The sequence below is a fragment of the Lycorma delicatula genome, chromosome 1, assembly GCF_047948215.1.
Source record: "Lycorma delicatula isolate Av1 chromosome 1, ASM4794821v1, whole genome shotgun sequence".
NCBI lineage: Eukaryota > Metazoa > Arthropoda > Insecta > Hemiptera > Fulgoridae > Lycorma > Lycorma delicatula.
The window spans coordinates 379,872,026-379,896,423 of record NC_134455.1 but is presented as its reverse complement, the minus strand read 5'-3'; the positions used below and the strand labels follow the sequence as shown (position 1 = coordinate 379,896,423).

General features: G+C 29.5%; 1 protein-coding gene across 1 annotated transcript in view; it reads right to left on the bottom strand.

Annotated features, from left to right (window-relative positions):
• Nucleotides 1-24,398, bottom strand: part of LOC142317310 (bumetanide-sensitive sodium-(potassium)-chloride cotransporter-like) — a 170,926-nt gene that overhangs the window by 33,852 nt on the left and 112,676 nt on the right. Inside the window, exons 9-15 of the mRNA XM_075353748.1 lie at nucleotides 20,360-20,467; nucleotides 18,706-18,829; nucleotides 17,929-18,050; nucleotides 15,680-15,815; nucleotides 13,772-13,983; nucleotides 10,372-10,619; nucleotides 5,052-5,218 (exon numbers count right to left, since the gene is read on the bottom strand). Coding sequence (XP_075209863.1) covers nucleotides 5,052-5,218; nucleotides 10,372-10,619; nucleotides 13,772-13,983; nucleotides 15,680-15,815; nucleotides 17,929-18,050; nucleotides 18,706-18,829; nucleotides 20,360-20,467 — 1,117 coding nt within the window. The remainder of the gene's footprint in view (nucleotides 1-5,051; nucleotides 5,219-10,371; nucleotides 10,620-13,771; nucleotides 13,984-15,679; nucleotides 15,816-17,928; nucleotides 18,051-18,705; nucleotides 18,830-20,359; nucleotides 20,468-24,398) is intronic.

Here is a 24,398-nt window from a genome sequence, read left to right as displayed (position 1 = left end):
TATAATTAATACGTTCCATAGAATTATTGATTTTAGAAGATAACCAACAAAAGATATATATAGAAATTGTGAGCCACTTATTTGTGTTTCCTTCATGATTTTATACAGAAAGATATTGTGAAAGCAATTTAATTGTAGTTTCAATAATCTTTGCATAAGGAATAAAATCCCCTTATTAATTAAAAATATAAATAATCAGTACATATACAGTACAATATGAAATAAATAAAATATTTAAAAAAAGAAAATGTTCGATCTTAAAAACATTTAATACAGTAAACCATCTCTGTTAAATCAGATTACACATTTTAAACAATGATTACAATGGAAAACACAGATGTACTTCCCATATGTATTGGCCAGTTTACTAACAAATTCATGTGTCAATCTAGTTTTTATTAGGTTAAAGTAGTTCATTTAGCTCATTAACTTAAGGCTTAGTTACTGCATGCTCCTACTTAGTAGCTAACTTATTAGTAACTAACAACAGTAGTAATAATTCCTCTTAAAATAAAGGTCAGTTAAGTAATGCAGAACTACCTTGTAGTATAGTTGAGTTGATTGGAAAGAACCATATAAATTTTTTTTGTTATTATTTAATTTTACTATTTTAAGTTTCATTTAAAATATAATCTTACTAAAGGGTTAGATCTGAAAATATTAAGGTAAAAAATAAGTTTCCTTTACATAGTAACGAATAAGTCAAAAGTAAAGTTTATAAAATATTTAATCATAATTTTCTTTTATATTCATTAAAATGTTTCACGAAACCAGTATAATAAAAAATGTATGGTTTTCAATTAATGGTATTAATTAATTAAACTTTTATGTTTTAATTATTTATGATAATAAAAGTATTTACCATTACTACTTTTATTAGTTTTATGAAATAGTTTTATTTTGTATATAACTGAATGAAAGAGTTTAGTCTGAGAATTTTCTCAATAAAAAAATAATTTTAAACACATATAAACTTTAAACATGCATATTTAACACATTAAATAAAAAAATTTATTTTTTCTTACTTAATATGTTTTCCTTATGCAATGAGATTTAACAAATAATGCTGTTTGTAAAAATATTAGAAAAAAAACAACCAAAATTGACCGCAATTATGTACACTTAGCATCAGTACCAGAACTCAAAAAAATTACATCAGTTATTTTTCAGTAAAAAAAAAATTATCATTACTCATGCTTGCCTATCTATAAATCTTCTTTACTTTCCAATGTAGTGCTTATTACATGCAGATAATTAGGAACCTAACTACAGCTACTGATATCAAGATTCATCCCAAATTTTTTTTAAATTGTTTTTGCTAATTGAAGAGAAAGTAATAGATATAGACTGTACTTTAGTGCTAATGAAATCAATTCAGTTGTAAATGTACATCATTGGCAATTAAATTTAGAAAATCTATATGCTTCATATTCCAACTTATTCATAATGCAATTATTTTAATACATGGGATAACTGTATCCTGTGTAATATCCAAATATATCAATTTCTATATTGACAGTTTAAAATGAATGAACTGTACAGATATATAACTGTTCATTAATGATCACATGCAGAAAATAAAAATTAAATTTACACTTCCCAGTGATTTTGCATAATGTTATGAAAAATTACTGCATGTGCATTATGCTCAGATTGCACTTTATAATAATACCTAATAATTCCCACTTCATACTATAATTATAACTTGTTTATAATCAATTATATTTTTACACTCAATTTTTAACTGATTAAATTCACATATGGGTAGGCCGATTTTTAGTAAACAATAAATGAGATTACAGAGGGTTTATCCCAATCATGGAAAAAAACAATTATTGCAAACGGTTTACTTGCTTTGTTCATGGCAATATTCAGATCTTGATGACATTTTTTTTTTGTAACAAGGCATGATTTCATCAAAGTACCTATGTAAATAGCCAGAACAGCTGATACTGAAGTGCAGAAAATCCTAATGTTTTCCACAATAAAAGGTAGATCATTCCACTCAGAAAATATCAGAGTTTCATACCTAAATTCTCTGAAGAGAATAGCAAGTCCAATATTTTTCACACAAAAAATAAGTTCTGAATGCAAACAGCAGATTATAACTGAATTTACAGGAGGGATAGAAAATGAAACAATGGCAGGTTGCAACAGCCCCCACAGCAAATAATGCAATGCTAATAGACAAGTTCTTTGGGAAGGAAAATTTCCTATGGTATGCCTACGGTATTCCTATCTAGGTTGCTGGATTTATCTTATGCATCTTTTTGTTGGGATTTAAAAGAAAAAGTATTCAGAAATAATTCTCGCCCGATTGATTGATTCAAATAGAAATATTACAAAAGTGTACTTAAGCGTTTGCACGAAAATGTGCAGAAGAAAAGGCCTGTATTGCCAGACAAGAATTGGATCCTACACCATAACAAAGCACTGACTCATAGTGCATTCTCGATCGAATTTTTGCCCAAATTCATAGGAATTTGCAGAAGCATAGGCTTCTGCAACCCTACTTTTTCCTACTTTTAGAACTGGAATTCTAAATCCCCTTATTCCTGAATTGGAATTTTCACTGAAAGGGAACCAATTTGACTTGATTGAACACATCCAGACAAATACAGAGCGAGTTCTTATTATTAACACCCTTAAGAAAGGAAATTTCCAGGGATACTTTGAAAAGTGGAAACGCCACTGGAGTAACTATGTTCAGTTAGACGGGGCTACTTTGAAGGAGATTCACCACAATACCCTGTAAGTACTGCCATTTTAAAATTACAAGCCCAGTTTTAAACATTTTCACTCCACCTTGTGATTATTTTTATATACTTGTGTGTGTGTGTGTGTGTGTGTGTGTGTGTGTGTGTGTGTGTACATATATATATAAAATCTGTCAAAGTCAGTGTCAGTCCTGATTTTGTGCTCAGCAACTATCTGCACCTCATGTATTTGGTCTTTGGTCTCATGCTTCAGTACAGCTGATAATTGATTTTGAAAGCTCTTTGGGAAAAGAATTTCCATTAATTTGAGTGCAATCCAGTAAACAATTAATAATTTTAATTTTATTTTATTTAATAAAGGAGAATATTATAATATTCTGTCCTAAATTAATAATTTTATAGAAATCCATAAAAAACCATATGCGATTTATACATGTAACTGATTATATGAGTAATGATTATTAAACAGTTTAGGTATGTGATTACATGGTATTATTTTAGATCATTCAATAATTTTGTAGAATCTTTTATGTTAAACCAAATTAAACTTCCAACTTTAAAGATTAGTTTCCTAGCAACAATTGTAGTCATTCATCAGAGACAGTAATGTACAGCAGCATATTTTAACTGCAGTTATTGTTAGTAGTTTTATTAGTCGCTGAAAAGACATCTATTTTTATATGATCAAAATGTACATTACTAATTGATTTGAATTATGTCAGTTCACTTTTGCAGTGCTTTTTTTATGTTGTAAAATTTTAATATTGTTAAGATGAGAATATCTTTTTAATATTAGTATTACATTTATGTATTTGTAAATACTGCTGTACTTTTAATTTATTTTACAAGCAGGTTGATAAATACTATATATTTATACAAAGTTTTTTTAAATGTCATAGTACATTTGACACTATATTGTTTGGAAACTGCACTGAACATAACAGGGGAATTATTATTTAAGAGAACAAATGCTTACGCAAATCAATTTGGTAGGAAAATCAACTGCTTTGGAAATATGAAAGGAGAACAATTGATTAAAACGGTGTTAGAAGTACCAGTAGAAGATGAAAAGAAAAAATGGAAGAGTAAAAGTTATAGGCAGAATAGAAATTAATGGAAACTGTTAGAAACTTAAAAGCTAAACTAAAAATTTAGCTAGAAGTAGAAGAGAAAGATAGTGCAAAAAATCCTGCCTAAGGGCAGATATCCTTTTGTCATCTGATGATGATGATTACTCAATAAAAAAAATATTTAATATATTTAAACATTATGAAATATACAAATTTATATAACTAACAAAATAAATGAAAAAAATTAAGACATTTCTAATACAGTCAAGGAATTTTGCCAACTTTTAATAATACATCTTCTAGATTTAAAAAAACATCCAAAGGTATACAATGAAATAATAATAATCACATTGATTAATGCCCAATAATTGTACTAACTTTTTTTTTGTTTATCAAAATAATATGTTTGATTAAACAACACATATGTTGTTTAATTTTGATTGCCAATTGTTATGGATAACAAAATCATGGTAAGTTGCTCATTACTGTTCAAAGAGATTAATTCTTTCAAAGGAAATAGGTTGGTAGATTTATAAGCCTCAGATTTTAACTGACTGATTCACATTGTACTCTGTAAGTCTCCAGATATCCCGAGTACCTTGATTCAGGGTCTGCAAATATGGCCTGTTTGTTTTTGTTAATGATTATACCACTAGCTTGTTGGGTTTCTATGACTCAACAGCTTGTTGGGTTCAGTTAAGAGAAAAAATGGTGAAACATTCTGGTGGCAGTTTTCACACATATAAATATTAATCAATGGTTCATAAAAACCCATGAAAGAAATTATGATCAGGAGAGAGTATTTGAAGAGGTGTCAAAATATTATTGATACAAGCAAGCCTTGAACCAATTTGGGAGGACAAGTGCTGACCTTCTATGCCACTTTGGTGTACCATCCTATTCATATTCATGTATGTTATTACTTATTATGTTGTTACTTGTGTATGGTAATTACATATAATAATTAATATGTTACTTAATAAATACAAGTACATTTTTAAAAGCATAAAAGTAAGCAAAAAATAATATAAAAATGCTTTAGTGCACAAGAAAACAATGCAAAGCATAGTACACAGATTGGAAAAATCAGGACAATTTATTGCAATCACCTGACACTTATTCCCAATAGATTGAAAATTACCCTAAATTCAGATAAGAATAGATGGTAGATAGTAGTATCATGCGATGATGCGATGTGATAATACTGAGATATTTGCAAATAATTTCAAGCTGATTCAAGGCACAAGCAGCTCACTTGGTCTACCTAATGAGAGATGACCACTCGATTGATTACGTCTTAATTTATCTTCAGCATCCTTCTTGTCAAGTGTTGATATCAGAACCACATCTTTATCCTGAACAAGATTTGAGTAATCAAGCCCATTCTGAAGGCGAAGAATACCAACTGCCAGGTAACTATCTAATGCAGCACTTAAAAAACAAAGCAAAAATTAAAATTCTACATAAATTAAAAAAAATATTATTGTAAATATTATAAGTAATTAAGAAATATAACCTGAAATTAAAAACATATTTTTTCTGTGTATTTCTTTGTGAATAACCATTAGTAAATGCGGATGGAAAATTACCAAATGAAATTTCAAAATGACTGCAAAGGAAGGCCGAGTAAAAATAAACTTATATTTATTACAGTCGCTAATATGGATTTGAATATGTAATAAGAAGGTATCATAAAAGATAAAGATGAGGAAGATGAGGAGTTTCTATAAAGGCACAAGGACCAAAACATACAGAATAAAATAAAGGGAAAGCAGTAGCTTCAGATCAGAGAAAATAAATTTTTGAGAGCAGTAAAGTAGAAAACAAGAGGGACAGAGCACAAAACATAAAAATAAGAGGGGAAAAGTAAAAAAAAACAAAATTTTTCTTCTTTTTTCCTCAACATAATTTTCTTTCAAGTATATGTACTTTGTCCAATGACACTCAAACTATCCAATCCCATTCTTATGGTATGATTTGTCTATCTTCAAGTACGCAGATGTTTCAACATACTCATCATGTGTAAATTTTCTTCCTGCTAGCCATTTCTTCATATTAGAAACAGACAGTAGCAGTCTGGCAAGTAGGGGAATGTGAAAGAATTTCATAGCGTAATTCAAATAATTTTGCTACTGCAATTGTAGAAGAATGACCTGATGCATTTTCTTGGTGAAAAAGAGCCTTCTTTATGTCAAATGGGTCATGATTTCTTTATTTTCTCATTTAGATGATCTAGCAAATATGCGTAACATTACCAGTTATTATCTTATATTTCTCCAGAAAGTCAATGATGTTTGTGTAATAAAGTATCCCAGAAGACAGTGGTGGTCATTCTTGCTGATGGAACAGCAAGAAAGGCTACCTTTGATGGAATAGCAAAAGACATCACCTTTCTTGCTGATGAACGGTTTTCAATTTCAGTGGAACAAGTTCTCTAACTACAATCTATTGTTTTAACTGTTTAACTATGCCTTTGTTTCAGGTGGGTTTCATCAACTTATGAAATGGTATAAAAATTTCTCCCCATTACCGTGCTTAAAAATGTTTACTGATTTATACTTTTCATCAGTTAAGAACAAACATGGTGAAACATTCTGGTGGCAGTTTTCACACATATAAATATTAATCAATGGTTCATTTAAATTGCCTACTGAAGTAGGCTCTCACAGTTTTCTGTGATCATGAATTTTTGTCAGTATTTTCTGTAGTTGTAACCTCAACAGGCCATCCAGAATTTCTAGCATTACTTGTTTTCATATGACTGATTGTAAACTATTCTAATTGGTAGAACTGACTTAACATAATATTTGTCTTGCTTGGTTTTAGTTTTACTGTGCAGTTTAGTCTTTCACGAAGTAATGTTTGACAATTGTACAAAATCTCTTTCATCCATTTTTAAAAACACTTTTCCATTTTTTGCATAATACTCAAATGGCTCAAATGTCTACATATGCACTGTATATTAATTTTCTTCAAACTAAAAACTATTTTTAAATACTTAGCTTAAATAAATGAATAGAACAGACCACTGATAGTGAAGCATGTATATAAAATTTCAGAAGAAAAAAAAACAAATTTTTAACATTCACTTTCATTAATAACTTTAATCAAAATGTTGCTCATAGATTAAGAAAGGAAGGTAAGAACATCACACACTTGATGTGCCTATTAAATAACAAGATTGTATCTCTAGCTGGGATAATGTTAAGTTTGAAAGTTGAATAATAGGTCAATTTGAAATTTTTAGTAACATTGAACAAAATACCAATAGAATGATTTTAAATGCTTATGAAGAAGACTGCATATTTTGTATGCATGTGTTTGAGTGCCACAAAAGGAAGTCAGAGTGAGTATAGAAAATGAACATCCTGGACAAACTTTAACATCAAGAACAAAAGAAAATGAAGACCAAAGTTTAAGAAAACTGCAACCTCAATGTCCAAATGATAGCTAAGCTGTGAACATTGACAAAAGATTGTAAGAAGAATTTTGGAAACTGATCTTAACATAAGAACATTTGTGATAAGATGATCCTAGGTTCTCACACCAAAAGAAAAAGAATACCTCAAGGAAATTTGTTCTTATATGCTGCAGCAATTTGATGCCTACTCGTCATTTTTTTTTTTAAATCACCACTTCATTTAGAGACTCGGATTTTCCGAGTCTGATTTCTGAGACAAAATGGCAATCAGTGCACTGAAAAACACCATCATCAAACTTGAAAAAGCTTGTCCAAACTCAAAGCTCTTTGTACTTTTTAACATTAAGGGCATTCGTTTTGAAAAGTGGATTCCAAAAGCCACAATACTGAACCAGTATTATTAAAATGGAGTTGTGACAAACCTGGGAGAGTGAGAAAAGAAATTTATTCTTCATTTAGATAATATGCCTGTTTATACAACACTTTCTGTGAAGTAGCTGTTAGCTGACAAATTACTGCTTTGGAACATTCTCCAAATCCACCAGTTTTGGCGCCGTATAACTTTTTCCTTTTACAGAGAGAGAAACGTGCTTCAAAATCTATGTATTATTCATATCCAATAAGCATTAGGTGGGAATATGCATGTTCAAAATAGCAGTTAATATTGATATCAATAATAACCTGGTTGGAGAAATAACACGTTAACATGCTCTTTTATACCGGTTTTAAACAATCACTATATTAACAAATTTTACATATTAAAAATATAAGCATTATTGCTTATAAATGTAGATATAAATTACAATCAACCAAACTTAACCTACGCTCACTTCGATCGCTAACCTCGACTAATTTACAGTAATGTTTTGATTATTTATAAAATTAAAAATTGCAATAATTACTGAATTTATAATTTAAATATTCAAAACATTACCTAAAATAGTAAAGTTAACAAGCGAAGCGAGCGTAAGTTAAGTTTGATTAGATTACATTTACAAAATAAATAAATATAAGTAGTTATAATAATGGTTATCTCTGATTATTGGGTTATTTCTCCAACCTGGTTATTGTTGATATCAATATTTCTTGCTATTTTCAGTTATCTCCAGGTGAAAAACTTACAAACGTTTTGGGAGGGAGAAACGTAAAACTACCAATTTTTATTTTGAAACATGCATATTCCCACCTAATTCATACTGGGTATTAAAAAACACATATATTTTTCACTGTTAGGTTAAAAAGGTAAGTGGTGTTTTTGGAGGGGAATTCTGAAAAAGATCCACTAAAACATACAATTACTGTAAAAAAAAAATCTAAAAACACTATAAAAAGTATGTAAAATATTAGCACTTGGTCTAAGTCATTTTGCTCCTTTGCGCAAAGAATTAGCTTCATATATCTAATAAGGTTGGATGCAGTAACACGGGTAGTGAAGGATGGTTGACTACATGCGTCTTTATTAGTGGAATCAGCATGTTCATTACCTGGAATCCTCATGTGGCTAGGGATCCAGTAGAAACTCACTTGCATGTTGCGATGGTTCAACTCGACGATTGCATTGTAGATTTCAGTGATGATAAGCTGTCTGGAATACCCACCGGGTTGGTCTAGTGGTGAACGTGTCTTCCCAAATCAGCTGATTTAGAAGTCGAGAGTTCCAGCGTTCAAGTCCTAGTAATGTTAGTTATTTTTACACGGATCTGAATACTAGATCATGGATACTGGTGTTCTTTGGTGTTTGGGTTTCAATTAACCATACATATCAGGAATGGTCGAACTGAGAATGTACAAGACTACACTTCATTTACAATCATACATATCATCCTCTGAAGTATTATCTGAATGTTAATTACCGGAGGCTAAACAAGAAAGAGAAAGGCTGTCTGGAATAAAACTTTTCTAAGGCTCCTTGAGCACTACATGAGTCGCTACAAATAAAGATATGATAGTACTTAGGGTTAATGACACTCAAAGCCTTATTTATAGCATACAATTCATCAGTAAAGACACTCGTAATACCAGGTAGACCAAACATATAGGTTCGGCCATTAATAACAAAAGCACATCCAACGGTATCATTCTGTTTCAATCCATCCGTGTGTACTATGGGTGTCTGGGTTTGTCTTGGAGAGAACATCGTGAAACATTTGCCGAAAGAAAATAGGTGCTATTGGTTCTTTATTGTATATTGTGAGGTCAAACATTAAAGTTATAAGGTTGATTGTCAACAGAGGATATGAACATAGATAAATTGTAAAAATAGTAGGCGCGTCAACTTTTATAAGGTGCAGTCAACAATATAACTGCACAGACAACTTCAAAGTCTGAAATATGTTGTAAACTTACATGAAGGAATTGTTCTTTATTGTAACAGACTAAAACGTTTTAATTGAAATTTTTCTTTGCTTCACAACCTTTTTTTCTGCTTATTATTAACTGAAATTATGAAACCAATGTAGTTAACATGTAGGGTTATTAAAACAGACTGTTCAGTACAAAACATTCCCAATATTTAATAACCTAAAACAGCAGTTTTAAAAAAAAATAACTATCTTAGTGAGACCAAATATCAGAAAAATTGAAAAATACCTTTACAAACTGCGGTTTAAAATTAAAACTTTGTTTAAACTATATATACTTAATTTTTTAATAGAATGCTTTAATAAAGTTATAGACTGTATTGCATTACCACGAATACAAGTGAGAATGGGGTAAATTTTGTTGGTATCTGTTGAATGTCCTACAAGTCTTTTTCAAATATTTATGAACTCTCACAAACAATGCAGAAAAGAACTCAACTTTTTACATTTAGTTGTTTTACGGGTTATACTCACCCGGACAAGAATTTTTTTTCAAAGTACTATATTAATCATAATAATAAAAATAAAAAAAAAACAGTTTACAAATTTTTTACGTTAGTGAAAAAGTGCAAATTTGATCCAGATTGTAAATCAAAATTTTAAATTTCCACCAAATAAAAAATACATTAAAAATTAATCATTTTATACAACAATCACTACTTGTTATTACTAAAGAATCATAACTACAAATTTTTTTCTGACAAAAATTAACTTTACATAACTTCTGATCCGTGAATCTCAAACATTCTAATAAATAATACATTACAAAAATTACACCTTAAATAAAATTATTATAGTCTTACTGTATTAAATTGAAATACTGTAGCAATTCCTGAAACGGACAAGTCTGCCAGTCAGTTTTATAACCAAGTAATACAGTGTTTGGTCGTAATTTACCAAGTCCAGTAAGCTGCATGAGTGCTTCTCCAGCAGTTTCAAAACTGCCTTTACCTTCTTCTGATACAGTATAAAATGCTTTAATACGATGTTGTTCTAACCAATGTTGTGCCTTTTGTGTAAGCGCATCATGAACTCTTCTTGAATGTGAACCCTGTAAATATAAAAAACAAAATGTACTAATATATTAATTATTCACTTAAACATCTTTGTCAGTGCAGTCACAGAACAAAAAAAGGATGGCTTTTAGTTCAATTTGAATAAAATATTTTCAAGTTCATAGATTCATCTAACATTATAATCTTGGAATTGCCAAAAACTAATCTTTCTTTAACACTAGAAATGATAATCATCATTTTGACAGTATCACTAGTTTAATATTCCCCATTTCTTAATCCAGTGTTCAAAAGATTAAAGGTGCATTATTTCTAATTGGCTTCCTATATGAACATGTTACTGCAACTTTATGATAATGTAATGTAATGGTACATTGCACATTATTTGCTTGTTACAACCATATTTTTAGATTATTAGAGAATTAAGTGTAATAATTGTATACATTTACAATATAAAGTACAACAGTATGTTGTACAATAATTACTTTTTAGGAATTCAATGTAGAAATTCAAACTTTGGATGCAATTACTCATAAATATGTACCCTACTACAACATTTATATACTCGATAGCAACTTAAAACCAAACCAAGCCTAACTGAACTGCAGTTGTATGAAAGTCACGTTTAACACCACTACTACTAGTAGTACCACAATTAATTGTGTTTGTTATTATTGTCATTTATTGTCAGCTAGATACTATTCTGTATAATTTCATTCTTTCCAGGTATGTTTTTCTAAAATTCTCTATTTGATCAAGGATAGTGTTGCTATTGTAGAAGCTTATGTATATTTTATATCCTTTTAAGAAACAAATCAAATATTCATGATAAAATTTCTGAATGCTAATATTCCACACAGAGTAGCATGCACAATTTGGTATAAAAAATGGTGTACAATGCAGTTGGTTTCAAGCGCAAAACAAAACAAGTAACTGTCCATAAAGTTTCCAGAGACCATAATAGATAGTTAAAGAAGTATTTATTAATACCAGTCTGAAAAAAATCAACACATAAATTATCACAACAAAGGGAAGTAAAATACATTCTTGAGATTTTTTATGATTTAAATTTGAAACCGCATCAAACGATGTAACAACTGTGCAATAAATAAAAAAAAAGATAAACCAAAACATCTTAATTATTGTGACTGGTTTTTAAAAAATTATTGTCGATAGAGAGATAGACCCGAAGCTGTACTTCATGTCAGATAAGGCTCTAAGCATATTAATTTGCGCATCACCAGGAAATTGACTAGCTTTCATTCATGTGACTTTTACAGAAAATCAGCAGAGCACGGTGCCCTCTACAATTCCACTGATTTGTATAATTGCAATTTTTTCCTTTGTGGAAATTTGAGTATTCCCAATCAGCAGCAATAGGTAGTAAAAATATCTGGCCTTTCTAGTGTTAAAATGGTTAATTTAAAAAAACTACTCCAAAAAAAATAGCCTATCATTTCTACATATATGTACCCACTATTGTAGTAAACATTTTAGTATAATTATTCTAAAAAGTTAATTGCAATAATGGATACATATGTAGGCTGTAGAGTATTTTTTTTTTAAACTGACTATTTTAACACCAGAAAGGCCAATATTTTTACTATCTATTGCTGCCTATTGGAAATTCGATTCATAAACTTCAAACAGCCCAAATGGGAAAAATGAAAGCAGGAAGACTGTAAACTTTAAACTGTAAACTTTTTTCTAACTTTGAAAATTAACTACTGAAAGTGCAAAAGTAGATTCATAAAGCACATTATATATATCTGGATAATTACTATTATAATAATACTTATATAATTTCTACTTATGACAAAGCCATCTATAATAATAACAAGCACCTCATACCAGGCTTAAGGACACCGAGGAATAAAGTCCATTCCCATTGCTTCTTCAGTAAATTAACTATACAGTGAGAATACAAATGACATATACAGTATGTTGTCACACAGACTATATAATGAACATTGTTACTTTCAAAAAAACAAAACCTGCCTAGTGGCAATTGTACCTCATTACTTTATATGTGTCACTCACATGAGAAAGACTGTCATGAATAGTGTAAAGAAACAAATTTATACACTTTTTTTGCAGAGAAACAAAATGCATTAGATAATATATATATATTATAAATGCACTAGTCAGAGTTTGTTCCCATTTGTTTCTTAGAGAGTAATGATGTTCATTATACAACCTGTTACTAATGATAACATAATGAATGTGTGATTTGTAAGCTAATAAACTTTTATTTCAGAGGGCTAAGCAAGCTGATATTCTCATCGTATAGTTAAGTTAGTGATTATGTATACACACACACACACACACACACACACACATGAGTATAATGTATTTTATATATAAAATATAATATTTAATTTAATATATCCATACTCTACATAGAAATTCTCCATCTTTAATGGGTTAAAAGAAATATTGATTCCTGTTTCTTGCAAGAGGCCTTGAGCTATTTTTTAAATGGATTATTTGTCTTACACTGTAATCCTCTAAGGATAGGCCATCCTTTATCACCATCCACCCATTTTCTTTATCCTTGATAATTTCTTCAACTTTGCATTCTATAAATACAGGTTAGATTAAAATAGAACAGTGTTGATGATACCAGGTGAACCAGTTGACCTGTTGAACCAGTATGACCTTGATGTGCTGTACATCCCGTTGCTTCTGCAGTAAATTAACTATACAATGAAAATATCACGCTCAGCCTTCTGAAATAACTGTTATTCAGCCCTGCAAATTCATTATGTTATCACACAGGCCTGGGACCAGCCCAGGGACTCTGTTTTCTGTTCAATAATCCTTATGTTTATAGCTGAAGTGCCTGGTGAGAGTATCCGATGAGTCTGCCATCCTTTCTTAAAGTGCAACACAATATTAAGAGGATTAAATAATTTTCATTCACTTTTCCAAGAATTTGCATGTAGGGATTTAATATGTAAATTTTTCATTTATAAATTCAACAATCTTTGTTCTTGCTAAAAAAATTTTTAGTCCTTCAATTAATTGATTTATTTGTTGTTTCTAGTTATAATGATTGTAGAGCAGTTTGAAAAAAATTTCACTACAAACAAGCAAGCAAGTCTAAATTTTCATAGATTCTGAAATAGACAATATTAAATTAATGAAATTTTATTGTTAGTAATAGAGGTAAAAAACAAAAGTGTAATACCTTTATTATATGACCACATATAAGAAGAGATGTTCCTTTTGTAATTAAGTTCGCAAAATCAATCAATGTAGGTCGAGAACTTGGTAATCCAGATAGTACAAGAATCTGTGGTCTGTAATTTTTAACATGTTCAGCAACTTTATTTAACTCAAGAGCTGATTTTAAGGCAAAGTTATATGACTGAGCCTGAGTTGATGAGCCCCAATTGACCTCTGTAACAAATAAACCAGTTAAGTAGTCTATATACCTATATGATAAATATATATGTATATATAAATGTACAGTACATAAATCATTGTTTACAAACTGTATGTATTTATGTAGTGAGAATTCTCTTGCTTTAAAAAATTATGTCAATTACCCACCTATAAAATTAATATTACAATAAGGTGTTCTATTAAAGAGTTAATATCTTCTGAAAAATCTACCCAGTTTTGATGAGTGAAATATTAGAATATAAGAACATATTTCTCTGTATAGTATAGATGTTAATATGTAAATTTCATATAAATTTTAACTATGAAAAATGATGTGAAATATGACACATATTTATTTAAGTTTTCCTGTTTATCAAATAATAAAGTTATTTGGATATGTTTACTCAGTATACATTTACTTACATGTACATATACATGTAAAGTATGTATACTTTACATTTACATGTATACTTGTGTGTACAAACATGCAATGTATAAGCACACAAACATGGATTTATACAAATAATATAATTCAGAATCTTTAAATTTATTGATTTTTTGTCTGTCTGTTTTACATTTATTTCTCAAATCAATATTTATTCCAGCTTTCCAGTTTTACTAGTTCTGTATTACTTTACAATTTAATAAAAAAGAATAAAATTTAAATTATTTTATCTTAATAAAAATACAGTAACCACATAAATCTCTGTAATATAGGCCTGTAGGAAGGACACCACAATCAGACAACTTGTGAAGAACAATTCCATATGAACTTTCTTGAAGTTATCATCAATGTAAAAGTTCATGCAGAAACTTGAAATTTGGTAAGTTGATTTCTGTAGGGAATTAACTGCACAAAATTTATGAAAAAATCATCTAGGAATGATGAAATACCAAAATATTGGTGTCATACTTCAGTAAAAATGCCTAAAAGGGATTTTTTTAGTAATACTTGCAAAACCTTTTTTTTCAATAATCATCCCTTCTCATAAATATTTCAAATATATGAATTTTTATCAAAGGTGATTTTCACCAATCATTCTACAACTTAATTGTTAACTATTAGATTACAATATAATTAATGACTAAAATCTTAATTTGATGAATATTTCAAAAGTAACAAAGAAGGTAGTGAATTTCAATTATTCCTCATATCTCTGAATTTTAACATAAAAACTTGAAATCTAGTATCATGACTTCTATACATGAGATGTTCATGACAATAAATTTTAATTTAAAAAGAATTTTTGATGGTAGAGAGTTTTTGCCACAAATCCAGGAAAGTTGTGCAACTTATTGCTGTTTTTTTAAAGAGGTATATTTCAATTTTTGTATTTCAACAAACAACATGAAAAACATTAATAGTAAGTCAGCGCAATAGAAACTGTTAATAACACTGAAATAACAATTCCAGCAAGTTCACATATTTTTGAATATTATTTTTTAACTTTTATTCATCCTGTTTGTATTGTAAACATCCTTACTGTGCACAAAAAAGTAACTTTAACTGGAGTCCTTTACACCTCAGTTTTTTGTGTGAATTACAGCCAAAAGAAAGAGTGAGACACATTATTTTCGCCACACACACAAACTAACTTACCTCTTTGTTTTTATTTATTATTTAACATTCATGTAAAAATTTTTAATAAGATTTGGAATGATTTCATAACATATATATTCGCACACAGATTTATAATAAAAATTTACTAACCTGGCTTCCGATAAGAGACATACAGATATAATGTAACGACTACAAAAAATGTTACAAGTGCTGTCCACCAAGATATGAGAAACATAACTGCTATGCATAATAATGTGCCTAGAAGGCTGACCCAAGCATTGTAATACTGCAACAAAAATATTAATACAATAAGAACTATTAATTAAAGGTATTTTGTTCTGAAATAAAATAGGATTTTAATAACAATCAACCTAGAATTTCTGACTGTTTGAAGTTGGTGCCAAATTAAAAACTACTTTATACGAGGGTTATTTTTTTTAAGGTCCAATCAGTCACAAAATTAAAACCACAGTGAAAATAAAAATTTTTTTATTTATAACAAGTACTTATGTAGTTACGCTATTTCTCTACATAGTCGCCACTCCGATTTAGACATTTGTCGTAGCGTGGTACCAATTTTCCAATACCCTCGTCATAGAACGGAGCCGCCTGTGTTTTCAGCCATGTTTCTACACTGGTCTGCAGCTCAATGTCTGTGCCAAAATGTTGTCCTCCTAGCCAGCGTATCATGTGAGCAAAGAGTTGAAAATCGGATGGAGCCAAATCTGGGCTGTATGGTGGGTGATCAAACACTTCCCAACGAAAACGCTGCAGGAGCTTCTTTGTTAGAGCTGCAGTGTGCGGCCGAGTATTGTCATGGAGGAAGACAATCCCTGATGACAACATTCCTCTCTGCTTATTCTGAACTGCCCTTCATAGACGTTGAAGGGTCACGCAGTATGAGGCTGCAGTGATGGTCGTGCCACGTTCCATGAATTCCACCAAGAGCTGCAGACCAGCATAGAAACATGGCTGAAAACACAAGCGACTCCGTTCTATGATGAGAGTATTGGAAAGTTGGTACCACGCTACGACAAATCTCTAAATCAGAGTGGCGATTATGAAGAGAAATACTGTAACTATGTAAGTACTTGTTACAAATAAAAAATTTTTTATTTTAACTGTGGTTTTAATTTTGTGACCGATTGGACCTTGAAAAAAAATAACCCTCGTATTAACCCTTAATTTGACACCACCTTCAACATTTAAAGACGTGAAAAACTTGTTACTTTTTATTATGTGTGTTATTCTTTTAGTTGGTTTCATTTCATTAAAAAGTTTATTTTAGTAATTTTGAGTTTTTTTTTATTGAATGCATGCAATTAAATAAAATACTTCCAATATGAAAAAAGCCATTCGGATGGCAAGATTAAAAATCTACAAAAAAAAACACCTTTTTGGGTCACACATTGGGGCATGAGCTTGCATGTTGGGTTTGTTTGAATATTTTTCCTGCAATAAACATGAATGATTTCATTTCAAAAATAAATATTTTGGTTTGATGTTGACATAAAAAATTCATGCTTTATCATCGGTCATGATACAGCTAAAAGAATTTTTTCCCGTTGTAGTAAGTAAGTTGTAGTAGTTTTTTCTGTTGTAGCAATCAATGATTGCTACAAGGTTTGATTGAAAAGGTTCCATTAGATCTTTTTTTTTTATTAATACAGGAGTTTTTCAGTTCTAATAATATGTCTGAAATTTCAAAGTTAGAACACTAATCTTGAAACACTGGTTTTCCTAATCTTTTTCATTTAACAAGATCACAATCCTCTATTTACAATGCATATTAAACACAATTCATCATTGCCTTAGTTTCTGCTATTCATTTATAGTAAGACCTATAAATTTTACACAATTTGTGCTAACTTTTAGCAACTTGACGTTTTGAAATTTTGGTAAGTGCTTCTACACTGGGAAATCAAATCACAATCAGACTTAACATCTGAAAGAAGTGTTTATGATGAGCCAGCATTATTCACTGTCGTGGGAAATGAGGGTAATGATCTACAGCTAACATAATGGTCTGTAGCTACCTGATGTACTGACTGAAGCTAATGAGAACAGAATTCTGGATTCATTGTTGCTAATCACATTTTATTGGAAACCATCCCTTAATAAATTTGTTTAGTATTATGACATAAGATGACCACTTCTCCTAAAATCACTGCTTGATAATAATCAAAAGAACGGTAAAAAGGGGATACAACAAAATTTATTTTTCTCTTCATTACTAAAAATCAGCTACAAGCACATTTAAAAAATTAATCATAATAGAAAAATTTTGAAAGAATTTTAAATCGAAAAGTAATTATAAAATACAGAATTTATAAAATTTATTTTATAAATAATTCCTATAAAAATCCAATTTTAGAATAAAATACTAATAAAAACTTTACCTTGAATGCTGGTCGCCACCCAGGACATTTTGATATCGATGCATGGAATACAGAAAAGTTAATTAGAGCATATGCTGCCAAGAAAAAATTAGATAGCAATGGTGCAATGGCATTCAATTGAGCTGAAAAAAGAGAATTAATTTTAAACAAATAAAATTAATAAACATGAAAACAAAAAAGTAAATAACTGTCATCAAATAGAAAACTTGGTAGAATAAATAAAAACGAACATGATACCATAAAAAATGTCATTACTCAAATTTTTATTTTAATGACTAAAGCTTTATAAATAGAGTAATAAACTTATATATGTTGTTTTTTTTTTCCAAATGGAACTACTCACGAACTGTTTGACTTAAAAATATGGGATTTCAACCAAGCTCATCTATTAAAATTATTACACGTAGATTTATTTGGAAAAACTAATTTGTGGATTGACAAGAAGTGAACACTTTTTCACAAATGTTTACCAGTAAAAAATGACTCTACTTACCTGCCTTAAAGAGATTTGAATAATACAGAGGAGGTAAGGATCTTTTCCACTGTTTGAAACATGTATCACCAGAAAACATTTTACTAATGATAGAATAATGATAATGATAGTTACTTACATAGACATTTTATTTTTACATCATTTATATCGCAATGAATATTCCATCTGGTTAGAAGAGAATCAAACATTCATAAACTATCCTTACTTTACCATCATCTACCAAATAAAGGCAGTTTAGAATTTAAAATAAATGATAAAATACAATTGTATGATCAATCACTTACCAATAAGAATGCAACCGAATGCAATACAGAACACTAATAAATATCCACGAATAGGATCATTGTTTGCACCATATCCTTTAGAGAAAAACCAGATGAAAGGGTACAGCTTATCTTTAGCAAGGGCCTGCAACAAGATTCATTTAAATATTACTGGATCTGAAAGAGGAACGTTTAAAAATTAGCATGCTTTATCATTTGCTACATGTTAATACTTTGATATAAATGCATTTGTAATATTGATGGTACTTCAGTTGCAATACCACTATTGCATTACAATTTTTTTTTTTAATTTCATCCACTTATTGCCTAATAATGATTTGTATTATTCTTACTATTTCTTGGTAGATCACAGTTTGCCATTTTATCATTTCCTTCCACTATTCCTCTAATATAATCCTATTAATTTTCTCATACCTAATACTTGTATCTCTTTAATTTATCTACCCATTGTTTCCTTCCTACCATGGTCTCCTTCCTATCTCTCTCATTCTACTGTTCTTCTTATCACTCTTTCCTTTCTCATGATATCCACATGAACAAACCACCTTTCACACCTACTTAACTGGAAATTATTACTTCCAGTCCTAACCTCTAATGCTCTAAAATGGATGATTTGGAATATCCTTTTAAAAACTTTTAATTGAAGTTAAGATTGTGTCTTGGGTCTTATAAATCTTAAGGAAATGTTTAGATTTTTTTTGGAAAATTTTACGTTATTATTATTATTATTAGATAATCACAAAAAAAAATTCCATGATTTGATGTGGTGATTTCAAAACTTATATGGTCCAAAGTAACTGCTCTAATGTATTAAACTTTAACACACTAATAAATTCTTACAATTTAGTCACGTTAAACAAATTGCCCATACGTGACAAAAATTTCTTCTTCATATATCGATGTAGTCTATGTTATTATCTGGCATCAATAACTGTATTCTTAATTTTCAGACTGTTTCCCCACCAATCTTTGATTTTTTTGCTCTTATACTCTTTTACTCTCGGATCTCAAGAGTAAAAAAATTTTGAGTGAGGTAAATTCTCAACAGAAGTTTACATGATGATTATATTAGGATGTTCAGCTATTTAGCATATAAATGAAACATGAGAACAAGGTTACAGGACCATTACTATTGACAAAAACTTGGTGGTCTGTAAATATATCCCACTATCATTTTTATTTTTATTCTCTCTTATAAGAGTAAAAAAGGCTCTTATCATAGAGTGCATTGTAAGCATTCTTATCTAGGAGTGCAGTGTAAACACCAACAAATAGTTAATAAGTAATAAAAACAGTGAAAAAAACATATCATTGAAAAGCTCTGGTTCCAAAAGTAGGATGAATCAAAGAAGATATGAAAGAATAGGGAATTTCCCTGACTGACCTACAGAATAAAACTGGAAAAATTACAAAGCTAAAAGACATTAAAGCATTAGATTTAAACAAAAGACAGACAAACGACAAAATACAACGAAGAGGGTGTTTACGGATGAAGAAAAGGAAGCAAGATCTGAATGGATGAAGAAATACTGGGCAGCTCGGAAGAGTAAAATAACACGCTTTCTCAGAAAAGATCCAACTAAAATTGACTTAAGTGGTCCCATGTTGGCCGTAAAAGCATAATAATAATAATAATAAAACAGTAACAATTTACTTGGAGAACTCTTGGAGCACCGACAAGACTGGCAATAGCAGATGATAATGTCGCAGCAAAACAACCTCCATAAATTAATGGACCCCATAATGAAATTAATTCCATTGCCTGGTTAAACAAAAAAAAATAAATAAAATAAATTGACAAATAAGATAAAAAGAATAAAAATATAGCGAACTTAGAACTTAATTAAATATAAATACATACCAGGAAAGAAAAATTAAACATTACTCTTTAAAATATTAATTTATTACTAAGGTCTTTTTAAAAAAAAGTTAACACATGTCTTTTGACAGATCAATGTGAAACAGTAGTAAATAAAAAACGTCCAATTTTAAAAACTGAACCTCGGGAAGTATTAAGTAAGACTTCTCAGGCTGAACACAGAAGTTAACTAACATTAAGCATTATTCATATATGAATCTATGACCATTCATTTACATCATTTGTTGCTGGCATCATTTGATAGGTTACCATGAGGAAGAGCATCTGGTTGTAAAAATCCTGTCAAAATTCCCTCAACCTAAGCACACAAAAAGTGGGTATAAAAACAAAAAAAAAACAAAAATTGTTACTTCTGAAACAACAAAACAGATCACATTTTACAAAATATAATGTTTTTAATAACTTCAGAATATTCTTAATTACATTTGCACTTTCAGTGCAAGCAGTGCTGTTCTTCACCTAGTGTTTTTGTTTGTGCTTTTTTTTTAATTAAGCAATTATATAATTAGAATTCAGTTGAAAAATATGTTACATTTGAATTGTGAATGTTCATTTAATACAAATACTGTGATTTTTTGCATCATAGGCGAAAACATAACAGTAAAAATATAAAAATTTTTATTAGCATAATTTTGCGCTGCAAATTAAATTTAATTTGGTGTCTTATTCAACTAATTCTGGGTTGGATTTTCCCCAAAAGTAACGCATTTTTTTATCATATCAATCTCATGTTCATAAAAATAAGTAATCATTTGTGTAACTGGACGTATATATACATACAGAGCAAATAAATGAACTGAATAAATAAATTATAATAAAATTATGGTTATAAATGTTCATTTGGTCATATCTATTTATTTAAATATGATAGTAAACTCGCACTCAAATGATAATAAAAAACAAAACTTAGACAAATAATATGTTGTAGTATATGTACCTACCATTATACTATCATTATACATATAATCACTATTACTAAATAAAGGCTTGGGAAATTGCAAAACTGCTTTCATAACTAAATACCCTAACATAGTTCTAGATAAGTATAAAACTTAAATGTCTAAACTTAGAAATACAAACAAGTAATAACTCAAATATCTGATCTTAATATTAAATTACATTTGATTTTATAAGACTAAACATAGTGATATAAATCATATTCCAAATAATTCATTATTACACATGTGTAACACAGCAAACAATGAAGAGTTCAATAATCTACGAGAAACATTTCCTGAAAAATTTCATTTTATAAAATAAATATCTTAAAAAAAATAGTTCTATACTTTGAAAAGATACTTCTTAGATAAGGATATGACAGTGAACAACAATATTCAAACTTACTCATGGCTAAAGAATATAATAAAATTTTGATAAAATCATTATTTCTAAAATACTTGGTTGATCAAACGTTGCTTGAATCAGATTTCCTTAAAAACACTTCCATTTCTGGTCTAGCAATTCTTCTACTTCATTTCTATCTTTTTATCATGAATCAACAGAAGCTATTCTCTCTCGGAAGTAAGGACATCTTTAACAAACAGGATAATCATTTAGTTTAGCATATCATTACAGTATTGTGTCAAATTATAATGAACTCAGGTTTGGTCCAATTTTTCTTATCCTCATAAATTCCTCTTTTATCAGTCTTGCTAGAAATTTCATGACAAATGGATATTTTACCAAAGGTACTTTCTTCAGCACATAACAAACAATCATCCACCACCTATGAACCTAATTTGAAATTCTTGTCTGTGAAAGTTAAAAACTGCAACCATTAACATCTCACCCTGGTGATACAATTATTTCTAGTTTCTTGTAGAACAGAATCAAAAATTCAATTTTACACGTTTTATTTCTTTTTTACAGCATCATTTTCTCATTTTAATTCAACAATAAGACAGTATTGATTTTTTATTATTTTATTCTGCTGTTTTATTATCTTCAACTTTTTATGACAAAACTAGTGATTAGTTCATTTCACTTACAATCACTTTCAAATCATCAATTAGTTCCTTAATTTCATTTGTTATTTGATCAGAAAGTTGATCAATAGTAGATTTAATAAATACTTTCGTATCCTTCAGATCAGCTGACATATTGTTTCCACACTTCCTTCAGAAAACGAAAAACTGCAACTAAGTCTTTTTACTTGTAAACACTTATATAACCAAATTTATTTGCTAAAACTTCAACCTCAATTTCAGTAATACTTACACAGCTCCAGTGATAAAAAAAAAATGCTGCAATCATTAAAAAATATTTTATACTTTTCTGTGAATCAGTTACAATTTACACTCATTTTAGAAATTCATAATTTAGAAAAATACAGCTGTACAGCTAGAATATATATTTCAGTATTAAAAACCACTGAACTTTGATAGGGAGTGAAAAAAGAGCCATCTGTACAATGTTATCATCATAAACTCATATTCACAAAAATTAATATTTAACCCACCCATCAGGACCACTTCATGAATGTAGCCTCTAGTTATATAGGCATATTTCTAATACAAAAATGCATTGCCTTGCAGCTTCTTTTTAATATATTGTCATTTTTGCAGGTATGTTTTATGGTGTTTAAAATGCACATATTTCTTGATGATTGTGTAATGTTACTTCAAACATAATTATTACATTTAACAAAGTGTAGTTATTTTTGTAATTAGATAAGAGTAATTTGTTCTTGTAAAGTTTATAATGATAAATATTGTTATAAATTCAATTCGTACTTGATAAATTCATGGCTATTAAATAAATGTTTTCTTATCATAATTTAATAAGTCGAAATAAAAATACAATATATAAGTATATATATATATATATATATATATATATATATATATATATATATATATATATATATATACTTGTATATATGTCGTATACGTGATTTCAAATTGAAAACTATAATCGCACGTAAAATAGAATTTTATTCCTTTAAACATCATTTATTTGTTGTATTCCAAAAGTGTATTTGAATTTTAAAAATAAAAGCCATCTAAAATATATTTTCAGTCAGATATTTTATGAATTTCACTATCTTAATGATAATCATTAGTACTAATCATTAATCAGCAATATTAATCAGAATTTTAATTCAGTTACATGATCTACTATTCACAAATATTCTTTTTATACTTGCATAAAACATTAAAAAATACAAGGGTAGATCCAGAAATAAGGTTCCCATCAATTTTACAAATAGATAACATTGTGTATTCTCATAGAAATTCACATTGTTGGAAAGAAGAAACTTTGCTCTATTTTTCTACATAATCGCCATCTTTATCTACTCATTTTTGTAGATGGTGCCCCAATTTCTGTAACCCAATGTCGTAGAACTCCGCCGCCAACCCGTTGAGGAAGCGTTTCACCTCTTCTTTTACTTCATCGTCGCTCCAGAAGCGTTGGCCACTCAACTGTTCCTTTAACTTGTGGAACAAGTGATAATCACTAGGCGCAAGGTCCGGACTGAAAGGTGGGTGGGGCATGACAGTCCACCCAAAGTGTGTCAAACGTTCCTGGGTTTGTCGGAGACGTGACCTGAGTGACGCCACTGTTTGGATTTTTGTTTCGTTTCGGGAGTGAAATGAAACACCCACGTTTCGTCTCCCGTAACAATGGAGTCCAACAATCCTTCCTTATCTTCTTGACACTTATGAAGAAACTGGGAGCACAGTCAACGCGTTTCTCCTTGTGTTCCGATGTCAATAGCCGCGGTACCCATCGGGCACAACATTTGTGATACCCCAATTTTTCAGTCAAAGCTCTTTCCAATGTACCGTAAGAACTCCCAGGAATCCGAGTAACA